The sequence below is a fragment of the Lactuca sativa genome, chromosome 3 (genome assembly GCF_002870075.4).
Source record: "Lactuca sativa cultivar Salinas chromosome 3, Lsat_Salinas_v11, whole genome shotgun sequence".
In the NCBI taxonomy this organism is placed as follows: Eukaryota; Viridiplantae; Streptophyta; class Magnoliopsida; order Asterales; family Asteraceae; genus Lactuca; species Lactuca sativa.
Genome location: NC_056625.2, coordinates 316566499 through 316578059, shown reverse-complemented (window position 1 = coordinate 316578059; position 11561 = coordinate 316566499). Strand labels below are relative to the sequence as shown.

Here is an 11561-nt window from a genome sequence, read left to right as displayed (position 1 = left end):
AATAATAAGAGTGTATTATAGGAGAATTATAGTATATTCTAATAGAATATACCCTCATTCTTCATATTCCATACAACTTTATTGTATTTTAAGTGAGTGAATCCTGAAATAATGTTATTGCTGACATAAAACCTAGATACGAATTCATTCTGAAAGAATGTTATTGGTGACATTAATGATAAATTTAATTAATTTTCATAAAGAGAAAAATTATAATTATGGATATCATTTAATATACATACAATTATGGAAACCATTTAATATTTATCATTATGTAATTAAATAATAATATAATTTTACTAAATTCCTATTGGTGCATTCTAGCACATAATAAATGTAAAAAACACTTTAACCTAACCCTATATATATATATATATATATATATATATATATATATATATATATATATATATATATATATATATATATATATATATATATATATATATAATACTAGACTTCATCATGTTTTCACTAACATTTAGTAAACTCCTTATCAAACAACACAACCGTTTTGATTCGTTTAATAAAATATCTAAATATATAAAACAAATTCAATATTCATAACAATATATAAATTAATTTTAAAACAAAATTATAAATTTACAAACAAATTTTCTCTCTTTGTAAATTAATAACCATTACTAATTTTATTTTTTTGCAAATATTTAATTAGTCATTACGATTTCAATTTATAATTAATAATTTTGTTTATCAATCGTGGTTTCCACGGGTTTAAACTTAGTACTCAAATAAGGAAAAGTAAAGTCTCCTAAATTGCCCTTCATTCAAAACATGCTTATGAATTTGTTCGGATCAAATCCGATTAATCCAATAAGCACCCCCTTAATCGGTTTACTAATTTTCAAAGTCACAGTGGCATACTATATAATTTTACACAATTACCCTTTTATTTACAATAAACTAGATTATAACAACCTATTTTCATTTAGTGGCAGCCTACTTTTCTTTAATTTAACCTTATAACATCATTCCATTTAAACATTTATTTTGATTATCTTACTATCAAAGTTGCATGTTAGAAGTATGACTAGGATAATGATTAAAGCTAAAAGAATAATCTTGGTTGAAATAATTAACTTTTGAATTATAAGTTGAGATAACTTTTATTAGTTTGATTTAAATTAAGAATGATCCTTTTTTATTCATTATGCTTTCTGTTTTACTGTAAACCGGGAATAGATTTATAACCTTAATAATATATCTTTTTAAAAAAAACATTATTATTAATAAACAAAATAAGAGCAAAGAACCAGAATTAAAGTAATGATACAAGGTAAATGAATTACTAAATATATTATTATGATATCTAACTTTACATGAATTAAAGTACTTACAAATTACAAAGTTTTTAAAAAAATACAATATTACAATTCATAAGTTTTCTAAATTAATGCTATATTATTTTATTATATAATTATATTTTTAATTCTATTTAAAATTAATACCCGTGGATTCCACACATAACCTAGTAATAACAATATTGCTTTTACAATGTCCATGCAAGTTTTGCTCAATATATAATTAAGCCTAACATTAAACTATAAAACCCTTTAGAAATTTCGATTACACCAACAAAGTAACAATCAACAAAACAACTTTCAGAAATTCGTGGAAAGTTCTTATAAAATTGAAGTAAAAAAATCAATCAATTCGTAAATCTCCTAAAACCCATAAAACAAAACCAAACCTAAAACCAAAACTCTTTTCCATGAGAAAGACGAAGCTTGTATCAATGGTGCAGATGATTCCAAAACATCAGTTTGACTTTGTTGTGCTGCTCCCCAAAATAATAGTGGTACTATGACACCCATTATTTTCTCTTCTTCCACTTCGGTGTGTTCTTGCTTGATCGATTTGCTCTCTTCATCGATTGAAAACGATGGACCTAAATAATAATGATCGATGATTATGCTATAATTAGCCAAAAAACAAATCGATTCCACCACAACATGAATCATGGAAACAGAGCTGAAATCAGATCCAGATATACACAACCACACGATGATCCATTCATTAAAAGATATGATTATCAAGCGAAAAAAGAGAAAGAATATGAATGTTTACCATTACTTGAAGGAGCCGGCACCGGTGACAGCAATCGAGCTTCGGCAAACGATGGAAATCCGGCTACTGATATGGCGAGCATTGCTGCGATTAGAAAGCCCCTAGTTGCACCCATTGTTGGAACACAAGTTACGACTGTAAATGTTAATGTGCTTTATCGAAGTCATGGTTGGTATTTATAATCTATCTTGCCCCCATATCTCGGCACTATCCCTAAATATTTAGTGTCATAATCCATGTAGGTTTCGTTTAATATAATCAGCTTTCAAAATTTTGGTGTAATACAATTCCCTCGAGTTTCTTATAAAAACGTGTTAAAAGATAGTTTGTTCAATTTGTATAGGATTGTTATACACGTCACGTTTTTTAAATTCCGAAGGATATCTACATGTCTAACAATACATTATGAGGAAAGATGGAGTTATTTTAAATTTCTGGATGAATATGAAGTTTTCTCAGAATTAATGGTTTATTTATTTATTTATTTTTTTATCATGCCTTCTTGAACTTTTAACATTTGAGTTAGGGATATTCATTAACTTTTGGTAACTATCGGTAATGATGGCATTGGGGTCGTAAAAGTCTTGGTTCAAAATTTTCGTTTAATATCATATTACTAAAAGATCATAACATAATAAGACAAAAACTATAAAATATTAGTACAATTATAGTAATATGATACCAATGTCATTTATATTTATTAGGTTAAAGGATGTAGTGATGTTTTTGTCAATGTTAAAACTATGTCACTTAGACACCACATCAGCTTTTATATATATATATATATTTTTTTTTTATAGTTTTTACCTATAGACTAGGATGTAGTGACCTATGAACTTTTTTTTAAATTATTCTATATATTAAAATTCTTCACCCTTACCTACACCCTTAGCTCCAATAAAATGGCTAAGGATTGGCAGAAATGGCCCCTGTTTTTTCTGTTTTAGACATTGGCCACAGTAATTTTGGGTTGACACTTTAACCCTTACAATTTCATTCTTTTTTTATTCTATGTCCCTCCACCGCCTGATCCCTCTTGTATTTGTACATTTGTTTTTTTCGGTGGGATGTCCATGTGGTTTCCACGTGTTATGTCCACCGTTCACTATCTGCTCTCCACTCAAGTTTCATCCACCGCTTCCACTGTCTGCTTTCATCTGCTTATCTTTCTTCATGAGCCCTTCGTCACAGGTCAACCCGAAAAGGGTCTCTCCATCACCGCCCTACAGGCGATCGCTCACCACCAACTCTACCTCTTTTGTGACCCTTCTCCAACCTTCTTCTACGCGGATCCTCTTCGTTCACGTGATGCTCTCTTCATAAACCTAAAACTCTTTTTTGACATCGATGGAGGGGAAATGAATGTTAGAGAAGAAACATAAAGGAAATTGGTGGCGATGGTGTTTGTCATAGTCGGAGAAAAACGGTGATGGAGGGGAGCTGGTGACGCTGGCGCCAAAGTTGCGTCAACAGGTACCTGCGTTCCGCTCATATTCACCTTCGATCAGAAACGTACGCTCGACTTTCATCGTATTCTCCTTCAAACCGTTTTTCCCACAGATTAGGGTTCTATTTTCGTTTTAACAAACATCTCAGGTACCGGTACCCCGTTTTCCCTCTTTCAATTTCGATTCGTTTTTTGTCCTACATATACTTCTGCCTCCTCAATCTCCCAATCAGTTGTTTACAGATTTCATTACACCTACCAAACCTCACGGCCGATGACCCGAAAGGAATTGCAAGCACTGATCGTAGACCATCCAGATGCTTATGGGGCATTTTCACTTCCCGATCCTTCCAGCTCACTCTATCTTTCCTCGCTCCCTGCTCCAGGGCGGATCCACTCACACTCGCTACTTAATCCCTCCACTGATATTTCTTCTCTCTTCCACCGTCTTCCATATCCTTCACCGTTTTTCTCTTCTCGCTACAACGATGCTGTTTGATCCAGTAGCATTTAGGGACTCGATCGTTCTGTTCGTGGAGAGATACAAAGACCAAGAAATCTCCTTTGTTGCTGGTAAATTCTCCTTTTCACTTAATTTGAAGTAATTTTTGAAGATTCCTCGCGACATCACTAGCTTTTTTGCAGATGCTATTCAATTGAGCTAATTTTATATATTGATGCTTTCCCTGTTTGCAAAAGTTTGAATCGATGAATTAGTAGTCAGTAGATTCCTGTTTATGATTATAAAAATCTGTTAATTTATAAAACAATGGATTGATTTTGATCTGATCTTCAGCTTGCAGTTGATAAAAGCAGAAAAATTTGATGTCATTTACACATTTGTGTGTGAAGAACCTGACATGATCAGAGTCAATTGAACCTATTCTGTAGTTTTACTATTGTTGTTGTCTTGCTCAGTCTGGATGAATTGATTCTCAAATGTTTTTGGTTCACGACGAACCAACATTTTGTCCCACTGACAGTCACAATCACAGCCAACCAAAATGCAGCTCAAATTAAAAAAAAAAAAAAAAAAAAAAAAGGTTATATAGTTAGGTAGCAGATATTATTTGACATAGTAAGATAACATATATAGATGTATTTAAGTCTTGGGAAGCTAATAAAGATAAGTACTACTAAGATAGACAAATGATGATGATTTTTTAATATTAAAACAGTGTTCAGGCCTTCAGGGGCAATATACTCCTAAAACTATAAAAATTGAGTTTTATTAATATAGAAATAGAGTTCAGGGGCAATATGGTCCAAACACTATAAAAAATGAATTTTTTTTTAAATGTAAAAACAGTGTGCAGAGTCAATATGGCCCTAAAGCTGTAACAATTTAATTTTATTAATATGAAAACAGTGGACAGGGTGTCTGGATTTGTGAAAGTAAGTTACAAATCCATTCTTTCTTGCATTTTATTTTTTATTTTTTATTTAAATATGGTTGATGTGTATTTTTTATTAGGGTGCTGTTAGTGGGCTCCAAAATCAACCAATCATTAATGTTGTTATTGATGGAGATGACATCATATATAGAGATTACATTGATATCAGTATTGCTGTTGGTACTCCAAAGGTATATTTCCACTTTTACCCTTTTATCTGGAAATAATATTATTGATATAAATATTAAAAAAAATAATATGGTTTTGAATTGAAGGGTCTTGTGGTTCCTATGATCCGTGATGCTGAGAAAATGAACTTTGCTGAAATAGAAAAGGCCAACAGTGGGTCCCTCTCAATTGATGAAATGGCTAGGAATGTTCATGGTTAATTGTGTATTATTCCAAACAGGTATGTTAGAGATGAGTATGGATATTTGTCTGTGTTGAAGTATGATATTGAAGAAGGGAATATCCAACCCATGTCCTATCATCTTCCTCCAGATCTTAGCTGGCACCTTTTTTACATAATTCATACACTTAATTATCACTACTTTCCATTTTTCCATATTCTTGGGTGATGTGGAGAATGACATCAAAAGCTTGAGTCTTAACGTTGTGAAGGCTGCTCTTGATTTGCTAAGATTGATTTGCTCTTATACAAAATATTTTCATATTAGTCTTGCGGGCCAGACAAGAATAATTTATGTCCATTTTAGGCAACAAATGGTTAGGAATATGATTTTGATGGACAATTTATTTGTAGAATGCATTCATGTATCATTTTAGGTAGTTTTGTATGTCTTTGTTTATATTTATGTGTTATTTTACTATAAAATTATTTCAACTTTTGTCATAGGAAAATTTTTATGCATTTTCTTATCGTTTGACATGAATATAAGGGCATTATTTTATTATCTCGCCCAAGGCATTGAAAACTAATGAACCAGCCCATCAACAGATTTGGCCAACTATAATTACTTATATTACAGTTGTTACAAAAATACTCGAATAACACAAGAACGTTTTTTTTAAACATTTTCATTATATTTCCACACATATAATCCAAATCTAGGCCGAATTCTAATCCAACGGTCGGAGACAGATATATAGATATGTGTTTTCTAGATCAAAGGCTCGCAATAATTATTTATGATTTTTTTGCATAAGTTTTATCATACATACTTATAAAGCTAGCATTTTTTCTTGAATCTCATGCATTTGAAACCCCCATTCTTTTTTCCTTTCACCACATTCATTTGAAACTCCCATGACTTTTCAATTTTTTTATAATAATAATTATAATTTGGTAATTAGGTTAAATAAATATCAAATCTAAAGTGTATTCATATATAAACTAAATTTCAGTATTAAAATAATATCTTTAATTTTACTTATAAAATTATGTTTTTTTTTTAATTTTTAACATATTATACTTAATTTATTAGTTTTAATATATTGTTGTATGTAAACCATTATCATTTTAAAGGTATAATTTTTGAACAATTTGTATAAAATACTTAAATTATTAATTAAAATATAACATTATAGACTCAACTTAAATATAAATTTTATTTAACTTAAACAACCCAAAAATTATTTTACAAATAGTTAAAAGTGATAAATTGTAGTCTCTTTCTAATAATGATTGTAAGTTGGTTAATAAGGTTAAATAAATATCAAACCTAAAGTGTAATCATAAATAGACTAAATTTCAATTTTAAAATAATATATTTACTTCTATTAATAAAGTTATAAAGTTATGTTTTTAAATTTTAACATATTATAATTAATTTATTAGATTTAAAATGTTGTTGCATGTAAATCATTATCAGTTTAAAGCTACAATTTTTTAACAGTTTGGACAAAATACTTAAATTGTTAATTTAAATATAACATTACAATGTCAAATTAAATATAAATTTCAGTTTCACTAAAAAAACCAAATAATATTTTGTAAATAGTTAAAAGTGATAAATTATAATGATAAATGCAAAAACTAAATTGTAATATCAGTTAAACTAAAATATTTCCTAAATATATTTATATAATCGTTCAAAATTTTCCAATAAGCAGCTTAAAATAACTTATAATAAAAATAGTTAAAAATAACTTTATATAAATGATTTTATTCTTATCTTTAAAATCAAAAAATAATGTTTGATGTTTTAAATAATTATAATGATAGAAATTAAAACAATAAGCAAATAAATTTTATAAAATTAGTTAAAAATAACAACTATAAATAATATTAAACCATATATAATATTTAATTTTATTGATGTGTAACTCGCGAGTAGAAATCATTCAAACGATTGAGATCATGACGTTATAATAGATTTATATATTATCATATAATTCAAAATGATCAATATATTATATCAAATTAATATACGAATTATTATATCAAATTTAACAGCAGCGTTAATGTTATATTTTAAAAAATATATATTCGTAAAGACTTCAATTATATAGGTGTTTCTGCGCATTACAATGTCAACTCAAATATAAATTTCAGTTTCATTTAAAAAAACTAAAGAATATTTTGTAAATAATTAAAAGTGATAAATTGTAGTGATAAAAGTAAAAACTAAATTGTAATTTCAATTTAAATAAAATATTTCTTAAATATATTTTTATAATCGTTAAAAGTTTTCAAATAAATAGCTTAAAATAACTTACAATAACAATAGTTAAAAACAACTCTATATAAATGATTATATTGTTAGCTTTAAAATAAAAAAACAATGTTTGATGTTTTAAATAATTATAATGATAGAAATTAAAACATTAAGCAAATAAATTTTAAAAAATTAATTATCAATAAAAACAACTATAAATAACATCAAATCATATATTATATTTAATTTTATTCATGTGTAACTCGCGGGTAGAAGTCATTCAAGCGATTGAGATTATGAAGTTATAATAAATGTATATATTATCATATAATTCAAAATAATCAATATATTATATCAATTTAGTATATACAAATTATTATATCAAATTTAATAACAACGTTATTGTTATATTTAAAAAATCATATATTTGTAACGACTTCAACTATATAGGTGTTTCTGCGCAATGCGCGGGCATTCGCCTAGTTTTCTAATAATTTGATGTCATCAGGAGAAGATGCCAAATTGGGCTTACCAGAAACCGGTAATATAAGAACAAATATATATTTTTTTATAAAAAAATGGTTGTCATATTTTTACATATATTTTTACAGGGCTGGAGGGACACAGAGGCTTCCTAGGTTAATTGGAAGCTCAATAGCCAAAGAACTTATTTTCACGGGACGAAAGTAACACCCAAACAAGCATTGTCATTTGGTATTTTATTTGTATCTTTATATACTAATATTAAAAATTTAACCAAATAAATATAAACACATTGTTATTATGGGTAGAAAAAATAAAGGGCAAACCATAGAATAATTTCATGTATGGCTAAAAGAGTGATTAGCCATGGTATAGAAATGGAGATCGGGTCTGGTTTATTGGAGCGAAAACCTTTGTACAAAGGCGGATGAAATAAACGTACTTTGGTTTGTTGATATTGGCAACGTACTTTAGTTTTTTTTTTTTTTTTTGATGAGGTGTACAAGTTTCTTGACAGGTACTATGGGCAGATGGTTATGTTGCTTTAACATGGAGTTGCAGAGAGAAGTTTGTCATTTTAGTAACTAGGATGGGAGGTGATGATGACAGGAAAGTAAGTAAGGGTAAATTGGTTATTTCGAGATCACAGAGTGTATTATTGGTTTTGTAACTTAGTATTAGACTTTTAATTCTTATACAATTGATTCAAATTCAATTTTTTGTAACTATATTTCTTACCCATAATAGCAACATACTTACATTTTGATACCAATATGAGCAATAGTCATCAAATCACCAACGATATATTGAGGATCCCGTCGGTTTTCTTCTAATTAGTGCTGAATCCAACCCCCGCGAAGCGGGGTTTCCTATCTAGTTTCAATAAAAAATAAGAACTTTTTAAATAAAAACCATACTAAAATTAAAAATTACATTTTAGAAATCCTAAAAAAACATAAGATCGAAATTTCATTTGAGTTTTAGATTATATTTTTCTTGAATCGACGTATTCACCGCTTTAGCCGCCCCCTGATCTTCGGGGTCGAGTGTCTCACGTCTTGCATTAACAACGAATATTCTATGAGTCGGACGGTTTCAGTCATATGTTTCTCCACGGTTGTATTCAATTGTGTTATTTGTGTCATCATTTCCTCCAATCTATTTGACCACTCTGTTTCGACCGATGAAATTGACGATGTCGCTTTTCTTTTTCCCTTTTGCCCAAACTTTTGCTTTGTACTTCCCATGGGACGAGGAGACAGACGTATTTCTTCAATGTCTTCAACGTCTATGTGACCATCCGATGACATTTTTGTGAACTCGAATATGAAGATGTTCGGCTTCTTTTTGGCGGATTAACAATGTCTTCATGTGTTGCAAGCTCTTTCTAATTAATACTTCTTTTGACAACTTCCCATACATAAATGAACTTAAAAAGGTATAACATGTCATCTTGGAATGTCACATGTGTTTTTTTTTCAACAAACTCGCTTCACTTTCTCTGCTAGCCCATTGATTTTCAAAGTTTGCGTAAATTCCGTTCCATTGTGTGACGAGTTTGTTTACAAGATTCCATTTCGAGTTACATTTGTCGGAAGTCCAGTAATCTTGATCTCGATCCATACCCTTACAAAACCGCCAGGTAAACACGTAACCAAAATTGATAATGCAATTGCCCCTTTCCCGTGTTGCTATCTTCAGATATGTTGACCCGTGCATTTGTTAGATTAGGTGTTTAAACCAATAACTGAATTAGTATGTACTTGAAATTATTAGCAAAGTCATTTTGGGTTGCCCTCAAATCTAGTAATTGAATAGGATGGCTTTTAGAGAGAGACTAATTTATTGATTTATTATATGATTAATAAATAGCAATAAATGAACTTATTATATGGTATGATAATAATATATTAATTTGAAATAGTAATATTTAATTAAGAATTAATCAGAAGTTAATTAGAATTAATTTTGGGTTTAATTTGAATTAATTAAAAGTGCAAGGACCTAAGTTGTAATTGTTTAATAGTTGAACAAAAGGGATTCTACAACCCTCCATACAAGGTGGACGATTTTGACCCATTCTAGGGCTTTTAGAATGTCCCTTAGAGATAAATAGGAAGTAGGATAATTACATAATTTAATATACTTATATTATATTCAAATTAGGGTTATTAGGGTTTCCTGGTTCAACTACAAATAGAGACATTAACTTGAAATCTCGGCCATACTCTTTTGATCAAAAGCCAGCCGAAATTCCCTTCTTCTCCTATCTCCTCAAAGTTTTCTATAGTTGCTAGGGTTTGGGTGTGAAACATTACAGGCACGAGATTTCTGGTGCTAGCTTCCAAATGACTACAAGACCAATTGGATTTGATTTGTTTACTAACAAATCAAAGGTATGCAATCTTCCTTCATGAATTCTGATTTATTTATGATTATTGTAGTTTGATAATTCATAGTATGTAGTCTTTATGTGAAAGACATAGATCCTTTAGGTTACATGTGCCCTAATATGATTAATTGTTAATTGTTTTTTCCGCTTAAAGCATTGTTGTTGTAACTTACGATTTCCATCAGACTATGGTTATCTTTTTATCTAATTGCACATAAGTGAATCGAACAAACAAAAAAATTGTTTTTTATATCTCACGAAGTGAGATCTAGAAAAACTCATTTTTTTCGATTTTATCTACCTAATATGTTTTACATGCTTATTATTTGGTAATTATCTGTTTTATATCTTCCAAATTCAAATTTGCCTATATATTTGATAATTAAATAAAAGCCTATAAATTAGAAGATAAATCTTTGACTTGATTAATTATTTAATTGATTAATATAATTAATTTTTTAAATGTGTAAATGAATATTAATTTAGATATTGATTAATTCTAATAATTAATGTTAGATCCCTAGTATTTTAAAAATTGTTTAAAATACTAAAGAAATGAGAAAAATTCAGTAAACCTAGACTAGAAGAGTCCAATTGTAACACCATGTTTCAGATCGTTTTCATTTCGGGGTGGTGATCAAGGATTGAGTATTAGCAGGTTTAGAATCCTTGAAGAAGTTAGTTGTGAGCTCATTCGGAGGTGAATGATGTATATTGGATGATTCAGGTATTTGGTTTGTGTTTTGGATTTAAAGGGGTATTTCGGTAATTTTTCAGCTTGGGCTTCTCTGGAAATGGATGTTTGATCGGGATATGATATGATGGGTACGAGTTGATTTAATCATAGATCTTCTCGTTACCTTTTTCGCGGATATATGGATCGTTGGAATCGGACGTGTATCAAAGAAGTTATGGTTTTGGAATGTGTAGGGTTTGAAGGGAAGTCCGAGTACGCAGGGCGTACCTAGCAAGTACGCGGGTCGTACAGGTGCGATGGGTGGTACGCAAGGCATAGTTCAGGGTACACATAGCGTACTGCGAAGGTTGTGGTGGGGGTGTGGAACCCCGTATGTTGGGCATACGAAGGTTAGAGGAAAACCCTAATATTTGGTATTTAGACCCTATATAAACACATTTAG

General features: G+C 29.5%; 1 protein-coding gene and 1 non-coding gene across 5 annotated transcripts; one reads left to right on the top strand and one right to left on the bottom strand.

Moving 5' to 3' along the window:
* Positions 1–1476: 1476 nt before the first annotated feature.
* On the bottom strand, positions 1477–2325 carry LOC111906377 (uncharacterized). The gene is made up of 2 exons (XM_023902137.2): positions 2089–2325; positions 1477–1909 (listed from the first exon to the last, which is right to left on the bottom strand). The coding sequence occupies exons 1-2, from the start codon at positions 2201–2203 to the stop codon at positions 1686–1688; spliced, it is 339 nt and encodes a 112-aa protein (XP_023757905.1). The 5' UTR covers positions 2204–2325; the 3' UTR covers positions 1477–1685.
* Positions 2326–3124: 799 nt separating this feature from the next.
* Positions 3125–8798, top strand: LOC111906370 (uncharacterized). 4 transcript variants are annotated; one of them, XR_008231155.1, is made up of 5 exons: positions 3125–4108; positions 5010–5120; positions 5205–8088; positions 8159–8261; positions 8548–8798. It is a non-coding gene; the product is annotated as an uncharacterized LOC111906370 (transcript). The 4 variants fall into 4 exon arrangements; XR_008231153.1 differs by having other exon boundaries at positions 5205–8261; XR_008231154.1 differs by lacking the exon at positions 8548–8798 and having other exon boundaries at positions 3126–4108; positions 8159–8487.
* The last annotated feature ends 2763 nt before the right edge of the window (positions 8799–11561 follow it).

Coding starts and splice junctions, on each gene's coding strand:
- LOC111906377 (XM_023902137.2), bottom strand. CDS start 2,203: ATGGGTGCAACTAGGGGCTTTCTAATCGCAGCAATGCTCGCCATATCA. Junction 1,910..2,088: donor GCCGGCTCCTTCAAGTAATG/GTAAACATTCAT, acceptor ATTATTATTTAG/GTCCATCGTTTTCAATCGAT.